The sequence below is a fragment of the Oncorhynchus keta genome, chromosome 28 (assembly GCF_023373465.1).
Source record: "Oncorhynchus keta strain PuntledgeMale-10-30-2019 chromosome 28, Oket_V2, whole genome shotgun sequence".
Lineage (NCBI taxonomy): Eukaryota > Metazoa > Chordata > Actinopteri > Salmoniformes > Salmonidae > Oncorhynchus > Oncorhynchus keta.
In genome coordinates, this window is record NC_068448.1 from 62,506,615 (window position 1) to 62,533,078 (window position 26,464).

The 26,464-nt window shown below is 44.6% G+C and overlaps 1 protein-coding gene across 2 annotated transcripts in view; it reads left to right on the forward strand.

Moving 5' to 3' along the window:
• The window catches only part of sema5a (sema domain, seven thrombospondin repeats (type 1 and type 1-like), transmembrane domain (TM) and short cytoplasmic domain, (semaphorin) 5A), a 205,228-nt gene that overhangs the window by 134,080 nt on the left and 44,684 nt on the right, over window positions 1-26,464 (forward strand). For both annotated transcript variants that reach the window (XM_052483480.1, XM_052483481.1), the window contains 3 exons: window positions 1,563-1,744; window positions 2,026-2,169; window positions 14,789-14,936. In XM_052483480.1, coding sequence (XP_052339440.1) covers window positions 1,563-1,744; window positions 2,026-2,169; window positions 14,789-14,936 — 474 coding nt within the window. The remainder of the gene's footprint in view (window positions 1-1,562; window positions 1,745-2,025; window positions 2,170-14,788; window positions 14,937-26,464) is intronic.

The window sequence follows — 26,464 nt, forward strand, 5'->3', positions numbered from 1 at the left end:
TATCTTCCTATCTCTGCTCTCTCTCTCTCTTACTTCCTCTCTCTCTCTCTCTCTCTCTCTCTGCTCTCCTCCTCCCTCCCTCTCCCTCTCTCTCTTTCTTCCTCTCTCTGCTCCCCTGCTCTCCCTCCCTCCCTCTCCCTCTCTTTCTCTCTCTGCTCCCCCTCCCTCCCTTTTCTCTCTCTCTCTCTGCTCCCCCCTCCCTCCCTTTCTCTCTCTCTCTGCTCCCCCTCCCATTTTAATGAAATGAGGATGTATCATTAAAGAAAGACAAAAAGTCCAAAGTCTCTCTCTCTCCCCCTTTTTCTCTCTCTCTTTCTTCCTATCTCTCTCTCTCTCTCTCTCTCTCTCTCTCTCTCTCTCTCTCTCTCTCTCTCTCTCTCTCTCTCTCTCTCTCTCTCTCTCTCTCTCTCTTTCTTCCTCTCTCTGCTCTCTCTCTCTCTCTCTGCTCCCCCTCCCTCCATCTCTCTCTTTCTCTCTCTCTCTCTGCTCCCCCCCTCCCTCCCTTTCTCTCTCTCTCTCTCCCTCCCCCCTCCCCTTTTAATGAAATGAGGATGTATCATTAAAGAAAGACAAAACGTCCAGTCTCTCTCTCTCTCCCCCCCTCCCTCCCTCTCTCTCTCTCTCTCTCCCCCTCCCCTTTTAATGAAATGAGGATGTATCATTAAAGAAAGACAAAAAGTCCAGTCTCTCTCTCTCTCCCCCTTCTTTCTCTCTCTTTCTTCCTATCTCTGCTCTCTCTCTGCCCCCCCCTCTCTCTCTTTCTTCCTCTTCTGCTCTCTCTCTGTCTGCCCCCCTCCCTCTCTCTCTGTCCCCCCTCTCTCTCTCTCCATTCACCAGAGTCTGTTTCTCTCATTGAGATGTCTTCCAATTTAGACCGTCGACTGGGATCAGTTACCAATAAGCGAAGGGCAGACGCTATTTCAGTTCCCGCCAAAGCAGTGACACATCAAGCCTTCTCTCTCCTGTTGTTAAAATGCTCTTAGCATTTTTTAAATTAGACGGAAATGTAACCATTACATGGCTCATATCACCTGTGGTTTTGAATGTCACATCATTTCTTTCCAGTTAGCCCGTACGGCCGGGCCGTCATTTGTAATACATTGCTATCGAAATTCTGCACTGTTTTCTGTTTTATACAAATGGACATTTCTATATGAGTAACTATGTGTGTGTATGTGAATATTTATTTCTCTCCCTCATCATTCATCATCCATTTCCCAGCTAAAGTATGTGTTTTGTCCCTTGTGGATTATACTTTTAAAAAATCATACTGTCTTTTTATTTATATATCTCCTTATTTGGATCTCAGAGTGTCCATATCTACATATCTGTAGTGACTACATTATTATTCATTACCGTACATGAGTATATGGTTTAGTCAAACTTCCTGTTTGTGTATAGTTATCTCTCCCTCCATCCGCCTCAACTTTCTCCCCCCTATTCAAACTCCCTCTCTGTATTCCATCTCTCTCGATCTCTCTCCCCCTCTATCCTTCGTTCTTTTCTATTTACCTCCAACATAGTTCTAAGTATTTTCTTCCTCCTCTCTGTATTTTCCCCAGGTGCGTAATGTGACGGTGGATGGAGGGTTTGGGTCCTGGTCAGGCTGGGGGGCCTGTAGCAATACTGATGGAGGCAGTGCTGGGTCCTGTCTGTGTCGGACCAGGGCGTGTGATAACCCCACACCCCAGTGTGGGGGTCAGTCCTGTCATGGACTCAACGTGGAGGTGGCCAACTGCTCCAGGTATATGTCTGTCTGTCTGTCTGTCTGTCTGTCTGTCTGTCTGTCTGTCTGTCTGTCTGTCTGTCTGTCTGTCTGTCTGTCTGTCTTTTCATTTGTATTTGTCAATCTGCCCTTTTCTCACAAAGACACCACAAGCTTACAGTTCATGTTATGGATAATACATGAAATAGAGTATATATTTAATTTGACAACAGAAAGATTTTCCCAATAGCAAGCATTCTATCTTTCTCCACCGCCTCTCTCGTTGTGTGTGTAACCCTGTGGTCTGTGTTTCTCTATAGGAATGGAGCGTGGACCCCCTGGACTCTGTGGGCTCCCTGCAGTACCAGTTGTGGCATTGGCTTCCAGGTCCGCCAGAGGTCCTGCAGCAACCCCACCCCGCGCCACGGAGGACGAGTGTGTGTGGGGCAGAACCGAGAGGAGAGGTACAGGACTCACACACATAAATTCATACACATGTACACACGCACATAGCCACTTATACTCAACCGTAAATCCACACAAGATCACCTCACACAGTCCCCTTGCTGGTGTGAGTGTCACAGAAGTCTTGAGTCCTTCATCTAGCCAGTCATACATTATAATGTCAAATGTATGGCTGGAAGAAATTACTCGCTGTTGTCATAATTTTTTTATTTATTTATTTATTTCACCTTTATTTAACCAGGTAGGCAAGTTGAGAACAAGCTAAATTATAGGTGGGCTATGTACAGGTGCAGTAATCTGTGAGCTGCTCTGACAGTTGGTGCTTAAAGCTAGTGAGGGAGATAAGTGTTTCCAGTTTCAGAGATTTTTGTAATCACTTCTGTCCGACTCTGACAGCCAATTAAGAGAGAGAGGGATGTTTCTGAGCCTGGTAATTATCTGAGCTCCACACAGACGAGGGAAGCTGCATTCCTTCTGAAGCTCTGGATCCTCTGCTTTGGTCTGGAATAATCACCTCCAAAAAATATGTTTTGAAGGTTTCTAAGCAACCGATGTGGCCCTCTGAAATATGGGATTTGCAGAGAAAGAAAGTGAGAGGAGAAAAATAAAAGTGAGAGAACATGAAACAGTGCAGGTAGAGAAGGTCAACACGTCTACAGGTTGTTTGAAGTGAAACTTCTTTACCTGAAACTTTACAACAAAGTAAATAATAATATGAGAATAACTTCAGACAGATACCTTAGTGTCGGGGTACTTTGTTCCTCTATATGTCATTTATACATGGTCCATTTCATCACAGTGAAACATGGGGGACTTGGACATTCTTTATATGAGACTCCAGCTTCTTTTAGCTACCCAGACATCATGCTGCTAATTTCATTGACCACCTCTGGAGGGAGGGAAAGAGGGAGGGGGATAGATAGCGAGAGAGCGACACACACACCGAGAGCATGAGCTCCTGAGTTCTCCTGAAAAAATATAGAATTAGAGTTGGATAAATGTAGATAAACCTGATTTTTTTCGCAAAGACTAATACAGGATAATAACCTCAAAATCAAAACCTTCAATCCAAATCACAATTCCACATCAAAAACCTTGATTTAAGACAAAATGACCTGAATGGACTATTACTACCAAGGACTATCAAGAAAAAAACTTCTAACAAACCAAAACCTGCTGAAGAAACACAGCGGAACCTGGAAATTCCATCTGCAACAACACTGAGTGAGTAAAGTTCAGTCTGAACTTACTTCTGAAGGCTAAAAGTAAAAGACAATCATCTGGAGGGAATTGTGTTATGTAAAGCTTAATAAATAAGGCTACAAAGTACCAAGCTGCTAGGAAAGAAACTGAACTGATCAATTATCACTTAAGTGTGAAGTGAGAGGAGTGAAAACTCTTGAGCCTAACAATGGCAGGAGAGTTCCCCAGCTCCCACATCCACCCAAATGTAGAGGTTTTTGAAGCACCCCTGGCTTATCCCTGTCCAGAGGTTATTAGAATACTGTACCCCATGGATATTAAAAATACACTGCAAGGAATAAGTACAAAAAAAGATCCTCAAGAACAATCCAGAGACACTATTTGCTGACTGCTACAAAGAGGGGAACATAAGCAACTTAATTTTCCACACAGACCATCCCCTGGCAGGGCACAGTGCTCCAAAGGCACACTAGCCCTATGTCAAGAGACGGCAGTCTGAGAGAGCTGGCTGCTCTACAGACTGAGGTGAGAGAACTTAGAGGCACACATGGCACTGAATGAAGAGGTGAACGCTGAGGTGTGACAGAGAGCAGGACACTCCCACAGAGAAGCCAGACCCCGACTCCAACACAACAATGGGACAGGCAACACAGGACCCACCAACCCCTCCTAACAGCCCCCTGTCAGCTCCCCTGATTGCTGTCTTGACAACCCCAACACATCCACTGAGAACATACAAAAGCCAGAGATTGTGCTCCTCATTGACTCAAATGGCAAATACATTCAAGAGGATCAACTTTTTCACAAACACACAGTTGCTAAACTCTGGTGACCAAACACTAGGCATGCCCTGGAGCTGTTGTCAGGGGACAGACTACGGTCCCCAGCCACATCATAATTCACATGGGCACAAATGACCTGAGGACGCAGGAGGAAAGGATGGCCACAGTACTCAAGGGAGTGATTGAAAAAACATCTTCCACTTTCCCCAAAGTACAAGTGGTTATCTCCACCCTGCTACCACAAAAATACTTTCACCCTGCCACCATACAGCAGGTGAATGCAAGCATTTCACAAGACTGTGCCTCAAAACCTAATGTATACCTGGCCCACCACTCCACCCTGGACTTTACGACCAGGTCTACCTCTACAAGGCAGCCATCCCATTGTTTGCCAGGACCCTGAAGGACCCTCAACCGTAGCTCCAGCACCTCACACAGGAGCAACAGAGAATGGACACCCCTCCAAGACCAGCGAGACACCCTCCCAGACCTGCAAGACCCCGTCCTGAAGGACCTGCACTGAGACAACACATGCCAAGAGGAACTACACCCAGACCACCCAGACCACAGCATCACCAGCCACACCCCAACCCTAAGACCACCCCACGCCCCTGCGACAAGGACCTCAACATGACAGCAGGACATATGCCCAAGCCGTGAGCAGAGCAACAGGCCCAAACCCACAATATTACACCCGCCCATATCTCATTCTGCGACCTAAGAGGTATGTATCAGATGCTCAACATGCTCTGCTCACACCTACTGTGATGGTCCGGGCCTAAACCAAACAAAAACAACACTAGACACTACTATGGAACACAAAGCTTTTACTATCTCATCCTGGAATATACAAGGTCTAAGGTAATCTGTCTTTGGCCTAAAGAGCAGGAACAAAGACTTCATCAAAGAAATTGGAAAAACAGACATTGTCATCCTACAAGACACATGGTACAGAGAAGATGGACCTACTGATTGCCATCTAGGTTACAGAGAGCTGGTAGTCCCTTCCACCAAACTACCAGGTGTGAAACAGGAAATATATTCAGGGGATATGCTAATTTGGTATAGAGCAGACCTAACCCACTCTATTAAATTAGTCAAAACAGGAACATTTTGCATCTGGCAATTAAAAAGGGTATTATCTAATCAGAGTAAAATGTCCTCATGTGTGCTATGTATATACCCCCAATAGAATCCCCATACTTTAACGATGACAGCTTCTCCATCCTAGAGGGGGAGATCAACCATTTCCAGGCCCAGGGACATGTACGAGTCTGTGGCGACCTAAATGCCAGAACTGGACAAGAACCTGACACCCTCAGCACACGAGGACAAACACCTACCTGGATGTGACAACATTACCTCCCCCATATACCCCCTAGATGTAACGGATGTGAAACGGCTAGCTTAGTTAGCGGTGGTGCGCGCTAAATAGCATTTCAATCGGTGACGTCACTTGCTCTGAGACCTTGAAGTAGTAGTTCCCCTTGCTCTGCAAGGGCCGTGGCTTTTGTGGAGCGATGGGAAACAATGCTTCGTGGGTGACTGTTGTTTATGTGTGCAGAGGGTCCCTGGTTCGCGCCCGGGTATGGGCGAGGGGACAGTCTAAAGTTATACTGTTACATAGACACAACTACGACAACATAACCTGCAGCTCTGTCGGACTGGGTATGTTCATAGTCAATGGTAGGCTTCAAGGGGGCTCCTATGGTAGGTATACATATACAGTTGATGTCGGAATTTTACATACACCGTAGCCAAATCCAAATATACTCAGTTTTTCACAATTCCTGACATTTCATCCTAGTAAAAATGCCCTGTCTTAGGTCAGTTAGGATCACTACTTTATTTTAAGAATGTGAAATGTCAGAATAAATGTAGAGAGAATGATTTATTTATTATTTTATTTATTTCATCACATTCCCAGTGGGTCAGAAGTTTACATACACTCAATTAGTATTTGGTAGAATTGCCTTTAAATTGTTTAACTTGGGTTAAAGGTTTTGGGTAGCCTTCCACAAGCTTTCCAATAATAAGTTGAGTGAATTTTGTCCCATTCCTCCTGACAGAGCTGGTGTAACTGAGTCAGGTTGGTAGGTCTCCTTGCTCGTACACGCTTTTTCAGTTCTGCCCAAAAATGTTCTGTGGGATTGAGGTCAGGGCTTTGTGATGGCCACTCCAATACCTTGACTTTGTTGTCCTTAAGCCATTTTACCACAACTTTGGAAATATGCTTGGGGCCATTGTCCATTTGGAAGACCCATTTGCGACCAAGCTTTAACTTCCTGACTGATGTCTTGAGATGTTGCTTCAATATATCCATATAATTTTCCTCCCTCATGAAGCCATCTATTTTGTGAAGTGCACCAGTCCCTCCTGCAGCAAAGCACCCCCACAACATGATGTTGCCACCCCCGTGCTTCACTGTTGGGATGGTGTTCTTCGGCTTGCAAGCCTCCCCCTTTTTTCTGCAAACATAATGATGGTCATTATGGCCAAACAGTTCTATTTTTGTTTCATCAGACCAGAGGACATTTCTCCAAAAAGTATGATCTTAGTCCCCATGTGCAGTTGCAAACCGTAGTCTGGCTTTTTTTATGGCAGTTTTGGAGCAGTGGATTCATCCTTGCTGAGTGGCCTTTCAGGTTATGTCGATATAGGACTCATTTTACTGTGGATATAGATACCTTTGTACCTGTTTCCTCCAGCATCTTCACAAGGTCCTTTGCTGTTGTTCTGGGATTCATTCCTTTACACTTGTGTGTATAAGGTAGTTGTTGTGGAATTGTTAGGTTATATTACATGTTAGATATTACTGCATGGTCGGAACTAGAAGCACAAGCATTTTGCTACACTTGCATTAACATCTGCTAACCATGTGTATGTGACAAATACAATTTGATTTGATTTGATATGCACTTTTCGCACCAAAGTAGGTTCAAACAACTCCTTCCTGAGCGGTATCACGGCTGCGTGGTCCCATGGTGTTTATACTTGCATACCATTGTTTGTACAGATAAACGTGATACCTTCAGGCATTTGGAAATTGCTCCCAAGGATAAAACAGGCTTGTGGAGGTCTACAATTTGATTTCAGAGGTCTTGGCTGATTTATTTTCTTTTTCCCCATGATGTCAAGCAAAGAGTCACTGAGTTTGAAGGTAGGCCTTGAAATACATCCACAGGTACACCTCCAATTGACTCAAATTATGTCAATTAGCCTATCAGAAGCTTCTAAAGCCATTACATTTTTCTAAGCTGTTTAAAGGCACAGTCAACTTAGTGTATGTAAACTTCTGACCTACTGGAATTGTGATGCAGTGAATTATAAGTGAAATAATCTGTCTGTAAACAATTGTTGGAAAAATGACTTGTGTCATGCACAAAGTAGATGTCCTAACCAACTTGCCAAAACTATAGTTTGTTAACAAGAAATTTATGGAGTGGTTGAAAAATGAGTTTTAATGACTCCAACCTAAGTGTATGTAGACTTCTGACTTCACCTGTAGCTCATCTCTTGGCAGTAGTACTGTAGACTACTTTATCACTGATCTCAACCCAGAGTCTCTTTGAGTGTTCACGGTCCACTGACACCCCTATCAGATCGTAGCAAAATCACACACTACTTGACAGAGTTTTGCTCGGTCATGAGGCATCAAAGACAAAGGAACGGAATAATATTAAGATATGCTAAACTGTAGCTGGAAGGAGAGTAGTGTGGAAATCTACCAAAAAACAATTAGGCATCAACGAATTCAATCCCTATTTCCTGGACAGAATGATTCACTATAATAGTGAAGGTGTAAACCTGACAGTAGAAAACCAAAACAGTATATTTGACCTCTCAGCTTCCCTATTAAATCTAAAACATTCAAGCAGACAACCTAAGAAAATGAAACAACAATGACAAATAGTTTGATGAAGAATGCAAAATCCTAAGAAAAAAATTGAGAAACGTATCCTTCCAAAAATATAGAGACCCAGACAACCTGCGCCTACGGCTTCACAATGTTGAATCACTAAAACAATACAGAAATACACTATGGAAAAAGAAGGAACAGCACGTTAGAAATCAGCTCAATGTAATTGAAGAATCCATAGAATCTAACCACTTCTGGGAAAATTGGAAAACTCTAAACAAACAACAACACGAAGAGTTATCTATCCAAAACAGAGGTGTATGGATAAACCACTTCTCCAATCTTTTTGGCTCTATGACAAAGAACAAACAGCAAAAACATATACATGATCAAATACAAATCTTATAATCAACTATTCAAGACTTCCAGAACCCACTGTATTCTCCAATTTACATTGAATGAACTACAGGACAAAATACAAACCCACCAACCCAAAAGGCCTGTGGTGTTGATGGTATCTTAAACGAAATTATAAAATATACAGACCACAAATTCCAATTGGCGACACTTATCTCTTTACATCATCCTCAGCTCTGGCAACAAAAATCTACAAAAGTGGAGACATATTTGACCCTAATAACTACCATGTGATATGCGCTAACAGCAACTGTGGGACAATCCTCTGCATTATCATTAACAGCAGACTCGTACATTTCCTCAGCGAAAACAATGTACTGAGCAAATGTCCAATTAACTTTTTACCATGTTACTGTACAACAGACCATGTATTCACCCTGCACACCTTAATTGACAAACAAACCAAAACAAAGACAAGGTCTTGATTTCAAAAAAGCTTTAGACTCGATTTGGCACGAGGGCCTGCTATACAAATGGATGGAAAGTGGTGTTGGGGGAAAACGTACGACATTATAAAATCCATGTAGACAAACAACAAGTGTGCGGTTAAAATTAGCAAAAAACACACGCATTTCTTTCCACAGGGCCAGAGGGTGAGACAGGGATGCTGCTTAAGCCCCACCCTCTTCAACATACATTGGCGAGGGCACTAGAACAGTCTGCATCAGCCGGCCTCACCCTACTAGAATCTGAAGTCAAATGTCTACTGTTTGCTGATGATCTGGTGCTTCTGTCCCCAACCAAGGAGGGCCTACAGCAGCACCTAGATCTTCTGCACAGATTATGTCAGACCTGTGCCCTGAATGTAAATCTCAGTAAGACAAAAATAATGGTATTCCAAAAAAAGGTCCAGTTCCCAGGACCACGAATACAAATTCCATCTCGACACTGCTGCTCTAGAGCACACAAAAAAATGTAACGTAACTTGGCCTAAACACCAGCTCCACGGGTCACTTCCACAAAGCTGTGAGCAATCTTAGAGACAAGGCAAGAAGGGCCTTCTATACCATTAAAAGGAACATACAATTCAACATACCAAATAGGATCTGGCTATAATTACTTGAATCAGTTATAGAACCCATTTCCCTTTATGGTTGTGAGGTCGTGGGTCCACTCACCACCAAGAATTCACAAAATGGAACAAACACCAAATTGAGATGAATTCAGAATTCTGCTAAAATTTTGTAAAACAGCAAATACATGCAGAGCAGAATTAGGCCGATGCCCGCTAATGATCAAAATCCAGAAAAGAGACGTTAAATTCTACAACCTCCATATCATATCAAAGCCATCACCTACAGAGAAATGAACTTGGAGAAGAGCCCCCTAAGCAAGCTGTTCACAAACAGACCCCACAAAACCCCAGGAAAGCAACACAATTAGACCTATCCAAATCATGAGAAAACAAAAAGATAATTACTCAACATATTGGAAAGAATTTTGTCAGTGAAAATGTATGGATTAAAAAGTACATTATTTTCTTTAGGAATGTAGTACAAGTAAAAGTTGTCAAAAATATAAATAGTTAAGTGCAGATGCCCCAAAAAATGACTTAAGTAGTACTTTAAATAGTCTTTACTAAAGTACTTTACAGCATTGATAACAGGATTGGCTGTTGCATGCAATTTGAATTGTGTTTGAATTGCCTCATGTATCAGCAAAGGTGATTTAGATGATGTCACTTGGAACTTGCATCTGCAACAGAAATTGTGTCCAAGTTGCTTTGTGTGACACAGGCTTAAGGCATTTGTGTATGAGACAGTAGAACAATTTGTTCTCAGTCAACTTACCTGGTAAAATAAGAGTAAAATAAAAAAAATAGACAATTATTTCAAAAATGTGACCGTGAGAAAAATGGAAAGAAAGTGTGAAAAAAACAGAGCTGTAAATGACTGAAGAGTTTCCATGGTGACTGAAGCAAGTTTTCAAGGTGAAAAAGAGCCTGTAGATTTATCATTTGTTCGAGTGCACTCATAACTATGACTACCCTGCCCCCTCCATCTCTCTCTCTCTCTCCCTCAGTCTTTCACTCCTTGACCCTCTCTCCATCTCTGTTTCTTTCATACTACCTGCTCAGCCAATAAAACACCTTGAACAGTAGAGCTGTGAGAATGAGAGAATCCATCAGGGTCCTATAGTAGGGCTTGGTGGCTTTACACACTGTGGAGGGAGACACGTGTCAATTGATGAAATATGCTGTATCACTCTGATCTTGCGGTGGAGAAGGGTCTGTCTGTTCCAAAAGAGTAGGTTTTCTTGATCCTGCTCATGCTCTGTCCGCTCACTCTCTCTTTCTCAATTCAATTCAATTCAAGGTGCTTTATTGGCATGGGAAACGTGTTACAGTCTCTCTCTCTCTCTCTCTCTCTCTCTCTCTCCCTCTCTCTCTCTCTCTCTCTCTCTCTCTCTCTCTCTCTCTCCTCTCTCTCTCTCTCTCTCTCTCTCTCTCAATTCAATTCAATTAAATTCAATTCAAGGGGCTTTATTGGCATGGGAATTATGTGTTAACATTGTCTATCTCTCTTACTGTCCTCTCTCTCATTCTGTCTGATCTATCTATCTATCTATCTATCTATCTATCTATCTATCTATCTATCTATCTATCTCCTCTCATTTCTGTCCTAATTGAAAAGCAAACTGTCTTGACTTGTTAAAGGCATGTAGTGATTCCCACCGAATGCAAGTACAGATGTACAGAACCAATGGTGTGGAATGTAGACTCAGCTATACGTTGGACCACTTTGATTTTGGGAGTGTGCTCTCCCTTTAATGCTAGGAATAGGGTGGAGGGTTTTTCTGCTGTGGCCGTAGAGCCTCCTTTAATAGATATTCATCTCAGACGTACAGGCACACTTTATTTATAAAGCCTGATGGCTGTAGTTAGAGCTTAAGTGTAGCGTCAACATACGGTGCAGAGCGTTCGGTTTTCTTGCTGGGGGGGCAGGGAGACCCCCAGCTCCTCTAAAACTATTGACAACTCTGTGCTGTTTTCAAGGGATTGTTTAATAAATGTTAACACTATTTGGTTTTAATATCATCACCTCTTGAAGAGCATAGTCAGAACAATTGCACACAGTTAGCTTTATCATCAGTTACACAGCAAGTAACTACATGCTTTTCATAATCAGTAAGCATCAGTTGATTATGTCATTTTAGATACGTGGGGGTAGCCTCACGATATCTCTCAATATTGGCCACCATTAATTGAATATTTGAGTGATATAAAATAAACGTTAACTATACCTGACAAGTATGAGTGGTTTAGGTTCATTTCCCATCCTTTGTGGGCTCTGTCTGTCAAGCAACGAAGAACGTATTTGCCAATGTACTGTTAGCTGATGTTTACTTGGCAAGCTACCAGCAGAAGCTTTGTACAGTTGGCCAAAAATAGTGATAAATAGAGGTAATGTACTTTTTTCTCCAACCACAGAGGTCTACCCAGCGAAGTTCGCGAACAATAAAATTATCCCGTTTTCAACATTGTTTTCAAGAGTATTTAATAAGGATTGCACTTTGTCATCATAGGGTATTGTGTGTTATAGAGTATTGTAAAAAATGTATTCAGGCTTTAACACAACAAAAATGTGGAATAAGTCAAGGGGTATGAATACTTTCTGAAGGTGTAAAGGTGTGAAGCTCGCCGCCATTGGACTCTGGAGCAGTGGAAACGCGTTCCCTGGAGTGATGAATCACACCGAATCTGGGTTTGGCGCATACCAGGAGAGCGCTACCTGCCCAATGTATAGTGCCAACTGTCAAGTTTGGTGGGAGTGGATTAGTCTGGGGCTGTTTTTCATGGTTCGTGCTAGGCCCCTTAGTTCCAGTGAACTACAGCATACAATGACATTCTAGACAATGACATTCTAGACGATTCTGTGCTTCCAACTTTGTGGCAACAGTTTGGGGAAGGCCCTTTGCTGTTTCAGCATGACAGTGCCCCCATGCATAAAGGTCCATACACAAATGGTTTGTCGAGATCAGTGTGGAAGAACTTGACTGGCCTGCACAAAGCCCTGACCTCAACCCCATCGAACCCCTTTGGGATGAACTCCATATTAATGCCCATGATTTTGGAATGAGACGTTTGAAAAGCAGGTGTCCACATACTTTTGGTCATGTAGTGTATATATTAATGATGAAAAGTCACTCTTTTCACACCCAACTGTCTGAGTACCTGACCAGGGGCATCCCAGCAGTTTGTCCTTGTTTGCTGGCTGTAGGAAGAGAAACCGTTATAAAAACCAATCAGTCAATGCCATGGGGCAGAAGTCTGGCTGGCTAATGCTCAGGTTTATGTACCTTATGCTAGCATCCCCCTCAGCACATGTCCACTGTATTCCCCTGCTTACTCAGCTCCTATAGGCAAATTATTAGTACCATTTTCTTCTTGACTTCCTCCCCAGTTTTACTGAGGGTGAAGGAGGGAGGGGGAGGCCGTTGCATTTTACAAAGGCTAATCTAATCGGTGAGCAGAACAATTTGCATGGCTGGATTGACGATGAGTTTAGCGAAGCTCTAAATCTATTTACTATGGATCTGGCTTAGGTCTGACTCTTCCATTCTGAGGCTCACCAGGGGACCCTGCAGATCAATGCTAATATCGCTACCATTTGCATTATATCCCATCCCTTTCACCCCCTCTCTTTCTTTCGCTTTCTCAATTTTCCTGCAATCGGTGCTTCTCTCCCTCTCCCGTTCTACCTTCCTCTCGCTCGCTTTTTCTTCCTCGCTCTGTCATCTCTTGCTCTATCTCTCTCTCTTTCTCCCCTTTCCTCAGCCGAATCTTAGGCACTTTAATGTAAATAGGTTTATAGAAAAACAGAGTAATGCACCAATGTTTTCCTATTTCAACTTTTCATTGCGCTCCAGAAAGCAACATAATATACACTAAGTATAGCAAACATTAGGAACCTCCCCAGCCTGAATTCATTGGGGCATGGACTCTGCTAGGTGGCCCATTTTAACTCCAATGCTTCCCACAGTTGTGTCAAGTTGGCTGGATGTCCTTTGGGTGGTGGACCATTCTTAATACTCACAGGGAACTTTTGAGTGTGAAAACAACCAAGCAGCGTTGCAGTTCATGACACAAACTGGTGTGCCTGGTACCTACTACCATACCCCGTTTTCTTTTGTGTGCCACGTTTCAATTGTCTCAAGGCTTAAAAATCGTTCTTTAACCGGTCTCCTCCCCTTCATCTACACTGATTGAAGTGGATTTAACAAGTGACATCAATAAGAGATCATAGCTTTCACCTGGATTCACCTGGCAGGTCTATGTCATGGAAAGAGCAGTTCTTCATGTTTTGTACACAGTGTGTGTTATCTGTTATATGTATAAGCCGATATAACAAGGCCTATCTCTTTCTCTCGGAGTCAAATCTCAGACACGATGAGGTAAGGGAAATCTGTCACCATCACTAAAGTTTTTATCCAACATAAAATGTTTTTCATGGTTACACAAACACTGCTGAAGTTGTAGTTTGTGTAAGTATATGGGCAATAATTAGACTATCAATAGCATCACATTTTTGGATAATGAACTCCACTAATTAACCTATGGAACAGTACAGTAATAATTAAATATTGTAATTAAACATGATTCATGAGTCTATGTGGCTTTTTCAAAGGCAGCACCATTAAAATATGTGGGATATGCATGTAGACTCATTAAGATATAACTTTCATAAAGGCACATTACATGCATGTTTAAGTCTGAATTTCAGAGGAATATCAAAAGGGGTTACCACATACATGGTACATTTGCAGGCTTTGTTAAATTCTAGTAATTCTAGTTTAATAGTGTGTAATTTCTCTGTCGTTGATGGCGACATAAAAGCAATATACTTCGGTCTGTAAAAGATCTTTGTTTTAATGGAGTTAACTTAATTTGTCTGTAAGTCTGTCTGTCGGTCTGTCTGTCTTTGGACTGTACAGAAGTGCTCTATAGTTATTGTTGTCTTGTGGCATCAGTAGCTCCACCTCCTTAAAAGCTATGTTGGTTCGCTGCCTTAGCTTGTGGTCTAAAATATGGTAAGGTTTTTGAGAAGCCCAGTGTCCCTCTTTTATAATTGTACTGTTGTGTATCATGTAAAAAATACCACTTATTTACAACCAACCATTCCAAAGACAGACTGACTCAGGGATACTATTGGGCAAAGTAAAGACCTCAGATTGCACATGGCCCCCAGCACTCCCATAGCCTCTCTGTGTGTACTCGTATTCTCACACACACACACACACACACACACACACACACACACACACACACACACACACACACACACACACACACACACACACACACACACACACACACACACACACACACTCATCCGCCGAGGTCTTTGTCCTTCCTAGGTATTGTAACGAGCACCTGCCCTGCCCGCCTCATGTCTATTGGTCGGCCTGGTCGGCATGGGAACGCTGCACGGTGCCCTGCGGAGGCGGCATCCAATCACGTCGCAGGACCTGCGAGAACGGCAACGAGTGCCCTGGGTGTGCCCAGGTATGTCACACACACACACACACACACACACACACACACACACACACACACACACACACACACACACACACACACACACACACACACACACACACACAAACAGATCTGGGCTGCACTTCCATAGCAGCCTGACCTTGAACTTCTTAACCATCTAAACTGTAACATTGAACTTTAAGGGTCATCCCCTCCAAAATCCCCTTGTATTTATATTCAGCCATGGCACTTCTTAACATGTTGTTAAGAACAGCAGATACATGACCAATGCTAACCATTAACATGTAACACTAAATCACCCCCCTATAGGGTCTTACACTATATTCCCTCAACTGAATACACATATTAAAATACACAAGTACATGTTAGATTGCTAATCACTTTTATTAGTCTATCTACTGTATGCTGACAACAAATGAATATAAAAAAATATGATTTTATTGTATTTTTGCCACCATCTATAAATGTTACCTACTGCATATGATATCCTAGTGCTGAGGAATGAAGTCCAAGGCTGGGTGATGCAGGAGGGATGTAATGGCACGTTGTGTATGTCAGCTTCACTGGTGTCCTCATGGGTGTCAGGAGGATGATGAGACTGGCATGTTATTTTAACACTATTTTCAAACCCACTCCTCCTTCCGTCCACGGGCCTGGTAGAAATAGAAAGGAAGACACATGACCATGAGATTCCTTTACAGTTTAAATGGATTAGTGAGTAGGGGTCAGAGAGAGTCACATGATAACCAGTAACAGATGTACAGTATAAGTGTGTGAGGGTCAGATGTACTGACTATAGACACTTTTATAAAGATAGCACCATGGTCTCTATATGGGTCAAATGATTAGAGTTACAGCTTATAAATGTTTCACTGTGCACTGGCAAACCATTTCAGAGCTATATAAATATATACTGTTGCATTATAGCATTCCATAGCAACCATATCTACTGTTGCATTCCATAGCAACCACATCAGGAGCTGGTAATGACGCATGACTAATGTAATATTGCTGGCAAGCTGAAAGTAGCAACTTACAACCCACAGCAAAGTAGTAACATATCTGATAATGTTCTGTGATTAACCTAACTAAGCACAGATAACACTTTAACAACTGAGAGAGCTGACCTCCCATACCTTAACAGTCTAACTGTAATGAAGCATGACTGATACCCCATAAAACAACTGAGAAAACGGCACGGCCACACACACTTATACAGAAGCACTATCTTTTCACTACCCTGGTGGGTGTCTGTTCACACACACACACTCTTAGTCCATCAATGTTGATGATGAAGAATGCTCCTCTTGTGGATGGGGGTAGGGGTAGGTTAGCGCAATTGCCGCTTGTGCCACTTCATGTGGTTGTGGGGGCCGATGTGAGAGCTGAGAAACGTGTGTTGGGAGTCGGATGGCGTTGTCCCAGCTGCACGTTGGTGTCTTTGGCTGCATCTCTCGCATCTCCTATGGAAGATTCTGTCTTCTAGGTTTTTCAGGCTAGAGGGATGGATGTTACAGTGCTTCAGCAGGTCCTCTGACCTCCAGCAGAGCGCTTGTCTGCACTTAGCTGGCCTTAGAGATATCGGCGGGGGAGGCAGTGTTCAGGCATTCGGATCACGTGGCCGAGCCAACAGAGGAGTCGGTCAACTTGGTGTTGGTAAGGATATCGTTATGGGGTACTCTGTCCTCCCAGGTTAGCCCTAAGATGCGTTGTAGGCATCTGATTTGAAAGGTTTCCAAGATGTTTATGTGTTGCCTATATGGGGTCCAGGTTTCTGAGCCATAAAGCAGGTGGAGACACATTGTATACTGCCCGTTTGGTGTGGGTCTTGAGGTTTCTGATGTGAAATGCTTCCAAGATGTTTATGTGTTGCCAATATTGGGTCCAGGTCTCTGAGCCATAAAGCAGGTGGAGACACATTCTATACTGCCACTTTGGTATGGGTCTTGAGGTTTACATTTTCCAAAACCCTGGCCCTGAGTCATCCGATGGAAGCAGAGACTTGTTCCTCTATGGAGCACGCCAGAGAGAGGACAGCGCCAAGGTAGGTGAAATGGGGTACATCTTTGAGGAGAACACCACCAGTGATGAAAGAATGGAGTGGGGGGGTGTGGATGAGAGTTGTGTAATTATTTCTGTGTTTTGGGTATTGTCTTGGAGGTCAACAGGTAGAGGAGACCAGGTTGAAGGTGTGTTGTATGGATTCTGGGGTATGAGCCAGACGTGAATTCAAAGATCTGTTTGGGTTCTGTTTTTTGTGTGGTCTTGAAGAGGTTTCCATCCAGATGGTACTGTAGCTGGATTCCGTCGGTTGAGCCAAGGGAGTTGTTTGACAGGCTTGTAACTGCAGAAATGACCTGGAGCCAGAACACAGCCTTGCTTGACCCCAACCTCTACGCTAAAGGGCTCTGATTGATGCCCACCAAGCACAACTCTGGCGTGCATTCCTTTATGGAATTGTTTTAAGACACTCAGAAACTTGGGAGGCAACTTAAGTTTGGTGAGCTGCTGCCGGAGCATCTCACGTTTGCTGGTGTCAAAGGCTTTGACGAGGTTTATCAAAGCCATGTAGACGTCTTGGTTTTTGTTCCTGGCACTTTTCCTGCATTTGTTTGGCCACAAAAAAATCATGTTGGTGGTGCTCCTGCCTTTCCTGAAGCCGCGCTGTGATTTTGTGAGGAAGTTTTCAGATAGGTGCTACGCGAGTAGATAGCACATTATCCTTGCAATGATCTTGGGCTCCCGAGTGGTGCAGTGCTTTAACCTTTCTAGGTTACATGGGATGCTAACATCCCACCTGACCAACATCCAGTGAAAGTGCAGGGCGCCAAATTCAAACAACAGAAATCTCAATCTCATTTAAATTCCTCAAACATACATGTGTTATACACCATTTTAAAGATAAACTTGTTGTTAATCCCACCACAGTGTCCGATTTCAAAAAGGCTTTACGACAAAAGCATACCATGCAATTATGTTAGGTCTGCACCTAGTCATAAAAAACACAGCCATTTTTCCAGCCAAAGAGAGGAGTCACAAAATGCAGAAATAGAGATAAAATGAATCACTAACCTTTAAAAATGAATCACTAACCAAATACTTATTTTACACCATCATTTGCAAATAAATTCATTAAAATCCTACAATGTGATTTTCTGGATTTTTTTCTTCTTAATTTTGTCTGTCATAGTTGAAGTGTACCTATGATGAAGATTACAGACCTCTCTCATCTTTTTAAGTGGGAGAACTTGCACAATTGGTGGCTGACTAAATACTTTTTTGCCCCACTGTATATAATCAATCTTTAGGATGTTTTTATCATAAATATTCAGTAATGTTTCAACCGGAGAATTCCTTTGTCTTTAGAAATGAAAGGGAACGGAGCTAACTCTCACGGGCGCTTGCCTGACTGAGCACATGGCCTTCTGGTAGACCCATGACTTAATCAGCTCTCATTCTCTCCCACTTCACAGTAGAAGTCTGAAACAGGGTTCTAAAGACAGTTGACATTTCGTGGAAGCCTTAAGAAGTGCAATATGACCCCACAGACACTGTATATTGGATAGGCTAAGACTTGAAAACCTACAAACCTCAGATTTCCCGCTTCTTGGTTGGATTTTTTCTCAGGATTTTGCCTGCCATATGAGTTCTGTTATCCTCAGACATTCAAACAGTTTTAGAAACTTCGTTTTTTTCTATCCAAATCTACTAATAATATGCATATCCTAGCATCTGGGCCTGAGTAGCAGGCAGTTTACTCTGGGCACGCTTTTCATCCGGACGTGAAAATACTGCCCCCTACCTCAAAGAAGTTAAGACACTGCATCTCAGTGCAAGTACCTGGTTCAAATCCAGAATGCATCACATCCGGCCGTGATTGGGAATCCCATAGGGCGGCACACAATTGGCCCAGCGTTGTCCGGGTTGTCCGGCCAGGGTAGGCCGTTAACTGACTTGCCTAGTGAAATAAAGGTTAAGCAAAGGTTAAATAAAAAAAATAAAAAACCTTCCTTCTCACTGAAAGAAGGGATATGCCTCTGCTGTTACCACAAGCTGCTTTGTCACCCTTCTTGTACATGACTACAATATCGTCATCCTTCCGTTCCTGTGGGATGGTTCAGACAGCCAGATGGCTTTGGTGAGGAGGTGGAATTTGGCACAAGAGGAGATATTGCTTAAGGATTTCAGCTGGGATGCCGTCTGGTCCAGCACCTTTCTTATCTTTTAGGATTTTAATCGTCTGGTGGACCTCAGAAAACTGTAGTGGGGTTTCGAGTTCATGAATGGTGGGGATGTGGGAGTGGGAGTGTGTACAGGATGAGCAGATTTGTTGAGTTGGTGTGGTTAAGGAGGTTTCCAAAGTGCTCTAAACATCTCTATGAGATCCTCTGGTGGTCTTGAAAAGTGTGTTTCCGTGGGCAGACCTGACCGAAGTGATGACTTGTTATTGAGGGCCTGTTATACTTTTGATTTCATCAGATGTTTTGACCCTGGGAGAGGGAGGATTGGAGAGTGGGGGTGTCTGGGTTGGACAGGAGGGCTTTGTGGGCTGGGCGTTTGTTTTGTAGGAGTGTGTGAATGTCAGAAGCGTTCTCATCAATCCGGGAGGGTTGGGGGGAGTTTGGTGTAGAGGAGACGGCGCAAGTGATGATGGTGGAAGGGTTTTTAAGGGCATTACTGTTGAGTCGCTTATTCAAGGCCTTCCTTGGGTGGTGTGGGCAAACTCAATTCGGAGCTTGGACCTAATCAAGCGGTGGTCAGTTCAGCATGGGTCAGTTCACTTAGTACCTGCTTTTGGTTGCACTGATGGACAATAATGTAGTCTAGGACGTGCCAGTGTTTGGACCACACAAACAAACACACACACAATCTGAGCTGCAGCTGCCTTAACTCTGTCACCACTGTTCTGCCATTATCCCATTATTTTGTAAATACCACTCTGGCCCTGAAGGCTTCCTTCCCAGAACCCCCTTCCAAGACCTCATTCCTAGACGGAAACTGAGTCTGTCCCGGTCTTCCTATCCGTGTGGTAAACATCTGAACCTAATTTCAAGATGTGAACCCTGTCTGTGGTGGGTGAGGTGTGTTTCTAGTTTGGGTTTAGGGTTAGTAGCAGGGTGAGGAGCGGAGATGTAAGGAACTGTGTTTATCAGCGTTGGGCAAAGCAAAGCCCACGGCAGATTGGAGACCATGAAGTAACAAATTCAAAAGGTGGGAAAGAGGGCGGAGAGGTCAGTGTCTTATGTTCTCTCTCTCTGTCTCTCTCTCTGTCTCTCTCTCTCTCTCTCTCTCTCTCTCTCTCTCTCTCTCTCTCTCTCTCTCTCTCTCTCTCTCTCTCTCTCTCTCTCTCTCTCTCTCTCTCTCTCTCTCTCTCTCTCTCTCTCTCTCTCTCTCTCTCTCTCTCTCTCTCTCTCTCTCTCTCTCTCTCTCTCTACAGCAATAGTTAAATAAGATAGGCCTTGACTAGAATACTATACATACGAATGAAATGGGCAAAACAGTATGTAAACATTATTAAAGTCACCAGTGTTCTGTTATTAAAGGGACAAGTGTTCCATGTCTATGTACATATGCAGTAGCCTCTAAGGTGCAGGGTTGAGTAATTGGGTGGTAGCCGACTAGTGACAGTGAATAAAGTTCAGTGCACAGTACTGGGCGGAGGCCGGCTAGTGGTGACTATTTAACAGTCTGATTGCCTGGAGATAGAAGCTGTTTTTCAGTCTCTCGGTGGCTGAGGTCCTTGATGATCTTTCTGGCCTTCCTGTGACACCCTCTGCTGTAGATGTCCTGGAGGACAGGCAGTGTGCCCCCGATGATGCGTTGGGCAGAGCTCACCACCCTCTGGAGAGCCCTACGGTTATGGACGCTGCAGTTGCCGTACCAGGCGGTGATTCAGCCCAACATGATGCTGCCAATGGTGCATCTGTAAAGGTTTGTGAGATTCTTAGGGGTCAAGACACATTTATTCAGCCTCCTGTCTGTGTTGGTGGACCATTTCAGAGAGTCAGTGATGTGTGCACTGAGGAACTTGAAGCTTTTCACCCCCACTGCGGCCTCGTCGATGTGGATGGTGGCGTGCTCCCCCTGCTGTATCCTGAAGTCCACAATCAACTTTTTTGTTTTGTTGACGTTGAGGAGAGGTTATTTTCCTGCCACCACTCCACCAGGGCCCTGACCTCTTCCCTGTAGGTTGTCTCATCGTTGTTGGTAATCAGGCCTACCTCTGTTATGTCATCTGCAAAGTTGGTGATTGTCTTGGAGACATGTGTGGCCACATAGTCATGGGTGAATAGGAAATACAGGAGAGGGCTGAGCACACACCCTTGTCGGGGCCTGGTGTTGAGGATCAGCATAGTGCAGGTGCTGTTGCTTACCTTCACCGCCCGTTACGAAGTCCAAGACCCAGTTGCACAGGGCGGGTTTCAGGCCCAGGGCCCCAAGCTTAATGATGAGCTTGGGTACTATGTGGTTGAAGGCTGAGCTGTAGTCAATGAACAGCATTATTACATAGGTATTCCTCCTGTCCAGATGGGATAGGGCAGTGTGCAGTGCTATGGCAATTGCGCCGTCCATGGATCTATTGGGATGGTATGCAAATTGAAGTGGGTCTAGGGTGTCAGGTAAGGTGGAGGTGATATGGTCCTTAACTAGCCTCTCAAAGCACTTCATGATGACAGAAGTGAGTGCTACAGGGCGGGTTTCAGACCCAGGGCCCCGAGCTTAATGATGAGCTTGGGTACTATGTGGTTGAAGGCTGAGCTGTAGTCAATGAACAGCTCAGTTATCTTTGCTTTCTTGGGTACAGGAACAATGGTGGACATCTTGAAGCAACTGTAATCAGATAGTCACCCATAGTTGTGATACATGTAAAGGCTACCGATAAGTGATGTTATTCACAACTCCTTCATCATTGCTCCCGTTATGCCAGACGTAGACTGCAAAGTTGTAAAATCTTCCCAGATAAAACAACACATCCTTGCGTCTATTCTGCTATTTGTACCCACCATGCAAAGACGGAGAATGATGAGAATATTTATTTCAGCGCAGGAAAGGAAGCGTAAACCGGGAAGAGGTATGTTTTTATGAGCCATCTGTCCTCTCTCCCCAGGATACTAGAGGCTGCTATTAATGAAGACAGACAGGCAGACAGAGAGACAGCAGTATGTCACACACACACACACACACACACACACACACACACACACACACTGCTTCTCTTCTCACAGCAGATATCATAGCTTTTCTGAGGTACAGTAAGCAGGCACCTGGGAGATGGATGGATAGTTAGCAGCAGGGCTGGCTGGGCTGGCTAACAGAACGGGTAGTGTCAGGAACCGCAGGGCCAGAGGTACACACACACCGTCACACATGTCTCTTAGTGCAGTGATATAAACACGACTGACTGTAATGATGTTTAGGAGGCTCCAGAGACAAAGATCCCTATTACTCACCGTCAACACACACACATACTCACACACCCACAATCATACACACTCATACACACACACACACACACACACACATGCACACGCACGCGTACACGTACAGACACATACACGTAGCGTATGTCCCCCATCTGCCTCCCTTCACACACACCCTCCAGACAGACACATTGATAAAACAACGGAGGAGAGGCTTAGGGGCAAGGGTCGAGGTAATGCTTTCACAAGCCACACAAATGGCCCCCTGACACCCCCCATTTCCCTCTGTCATCCCCCTCTCTCATCACCCTCTGTCACCCCTCTCCCGGCCCTCTGCTTTTAACACCTAGAAAAATAACCAGGAGAGTCTAGGATAGAGAATGAATGAGACAGGAGATGCCTGAGTCCATTACTCAACTGTAGGCCTACACACACACACACACACGCACGCATGCACGCAGACACACACACACACACACACACACACGCACGCAGACACACAGACACACACACACACACACGCACGCACGCAGACACACAGACACACACACACGCACGCAGACACACAGACACACACACACACGCACGCAAGCACGCAGACACACAGACAGAGAGACTGGACAGAGACACACACACTGTATGTGCTGGACAGAAAGCCCAACAGCTTGTGTGTCTGAAGCAGTAAAGAACATATCCAACATCCTTATACTCTCAGCCGAACGCTGAACTGGCTGCGGTACGCATTATTCTATTAGCAGCCTCTGGGCAGCTGTCTGTTAGAGGGGTTGTGAATTATAATGTACCTCAGCACATCCCGTTCCCCTCCCCTTTTTTCCTCTGCTCTTGTCCTCTCCATAATGCATATGAATGGCCCCAGCAGGAATGAGGCACTAATTGAATCCAATTTAGCGTTCCACATGCCACTCTACACGTTCCGATGATTTCTGCTGCGTTTTCAGTTTCCCTTAATTTTTTCCGGAAGAGAGGCGTTTGCGAATGGAGCGATGTGTGACGGGGGTGTAGAGGAAGAGATACAGGCAATGATTCCTATTTTCTTCATCACTAATGTCATTTTATTAGTGTGCCAGGCTCGCCCTAAAATCATCTGGTGTAAAATGTCATTACAATACACAGGAGAACATTTGTCTGAACGTTTTAGGGGTAAATCAACATTTATTTGGGATATTTCCCACCTATTGAACCTGTTTATTTCGTGGCCCTCGGTCCATTTCTAATACATTCTCACACACCCACACTCATTACAAATTCACACTGTTTGAGGACAACTCACAACAACAAACACCCCCTTCCTGTTTACTGTTGCATGCTGAGTATTGTTTTTGTCATCCTTGGGGAGAGACTGAAAGAGTTTAAACGAGTCTTCCCCAGTCCTATATGGCTATAAGTAGACTATGAAGAATAGGTTATCATTCCAGACTGGGCCCGTTGGCTCATCTTTGGCTAGGTTTACTGGATCATGTTAAATATTGGCGAGCCATTGCTGAGAAGGAGGAAGTTCTATTGAAGACAGAGGTGGTTTGTTATGGCTGGGGCCGGGCCAGGTCCTCCTGATGCTTGATGGTGTTTAATATTAATGTGTGGCAGGCTGATGGTTACTAATCTAGACGGTGTGAAGTCAGAAAGGCGACGGGGATGACACTCTCATTCATCATCTCCGTAACGTAACCCAATCTGGATCCTCCTACTGTCTTTAACCTTGGACTCCTGTTCCTGGGCCCACGCTGGGAGAGAGATGGAAAGAGAGGGCGAGAGATATAGAGGGAAAGAGATATATATAGAGAGAGAGAGAGCGAGAGAGAGAGAGAGAGAGAGAGAGAGAGAGATGCAGTGTTCCAGCCCCTCTGTCCAACCCCAGAATCACTGTGACAACCTGATGGATGAACAAAAGAGACTTTTATCTTATTTGGTCAAGGTCTGGCAGTCACTCAACTCAAGGCCTCACTCAGCATGAATAAGTAAGGAACTGGGAGAATGGCCGTCATATCAACTTCCACCCTCTAAACGACGCTGAGACGAAGACGATAGTGTAATTTAGTCCCCCAGTATCACTGCAACACCCTATCACTCCCTCCCTGCTCTCCTCTCGTTTTTATTCATCTGACTTGTCGTTATAAGCAGGTGCCGCTTGGATCGTTAGACATACTGAGGCTGCATGCACATCGGTATGTCATCATCACAGTGCCCTGGAAAGCATGTATTTATGGCTTCCTGGGAGAAGGACCAGAGAGAGTGAGGGAAAGGACAAATGAAAGGAGAGGGGGAAAACAGAGGAGAAAGCATGCAACAATGGTTCTCTATTAGAGAGAGACACATTAGATAGTTAGACAACAAGGATGGAAAGGGGCTTTGTTGTGTGGGTCTGGGGTTTTCACTTTAACTATTGTAACAAACAGCCAGAGAGGAAGGCAGAGACCGACATCTCTCCTATTGCAGGTGGAGTGAACGTCAAATGGAAATGTCACTCAAAGTTGTGTATCATGTTTTTCCCATTATCATACCCTCACATGTCCCCCCTCCTTCTTTTTCCCCCACCATCCTTCCCTTCATCCATCCGTCTTCCCTTCCCTTCCCCACCATCCATCCCTTCATTCATCCTCCTTCCCTTTCCCACCATCCTTCCCTTCATCCATCCTTCTTCCCTTCCCCACCATCCTTCCCTTCATCAATCCTCTTTCCCTTCCCCACCATCCTTCCCTTCATCCATCCTTCTTCCCTTCCCCACCATCCTTCCCTTCATCCATCCTTCTTCCCTTCCCCACCATCATTCCCTTCATCCATTCTCCTTCCCTTCCCCACCATCCTTCTTCCCTTCCCCACCATCCTTCCCTTCATCCACCCTTCTTCCCTTCCCCACCATCCTTCCCTTCATCCATCCTCCTTCCCTTCCCCACCATCCTTCCTTCCCTTTATCCATCCTTCTTCCCTTCCCCACCATCCGTCCCTTCATCCATCCTTCTTCCCTTCCCCACCATCCTTCCCTTCATCCATTCTTCTTCCCTTCCCCACCATCCTTCCCTTCATCCATCCTCTTTCCCTTCCCCATCACCATTCCCTTCATCCATCCTCTTTCCCTTCCCCACCATCCTTCCCTTCATCTAACCTTCTTCCCTTCCCCACCATCCTTCCCTTCATCCATCCTTCTTCCCTTCCCCACCATCCTTCCCTTCATCCATCCTTCTTCCCTTCCCTACCATCCTTCCTTCCCTTTATCCATCCTTCTTCCCTTCCCCACCATCCTTCCCTTCATCCATCCTTCTTCCCTTCCCCACCATCATTCCCTTCATCCATCCTTCTTCCCTTCCCCACCATCCTTCCCTTCATCCATCCTTCTTCCCTTCCCCACCATCCTTCCCTTCATCCATCCTTCTTCCCTTCCCCACCATCCTTCCCTTCATCCATCCTCTTTCCCTTCCCCACCATCATTCCCTTCATCCACCCTCTTTCCCTTCCCCACCATCATTCCCTTCATCCATCCTTCTTCCCTTCCCCACCATCATTCCCTTCATCCATCCTTCTTCCCTTCCCCACCATCATTCCCTTCATCCATCCTTCTTCCCTTCCCCACCATCCTTCCCTTCATCCATCATTCTTCCTTCTCCACCATCATTCCCTTCATCCATCCTCCTTCCCTTCCCCACCATCCTTCCCATCCATCCTTCTTCCCTTCCCCACCATCCTTCCCTTCATCCATCCTTCTTCCCTTCCCCACCATCCTTCCCTTCATCCATCCTCCTTCCCTTCCCTCCATCATTCCCTTCATCCATCCTTCTTCCCTTCCCCACCATCATTCCCTTCATCCATCCTTCTTCCCTTCCCCACCATCATTCCCTTCATCCATCCTTCTTCCCTTCCCCACCATCATTCCCTTCATCCATCCTTCTTCCCTTCCCCACCATCCTTCCCTTCATCCATCCTTCTTCCCTTCTCCACCATCATTCCCTTCATCCATCCTCCTTCCCTTCCCCACCATCCTTCCCTTTATCCATCCTTCTTCCCTTCCCCACCATCCTTCCCTTCATCCATCCTTCTTCCCTTCCCCACCATCCTTCCCTTCATCCATCCTCCTTCCCTTCCCTACCATCATTCCCTTCA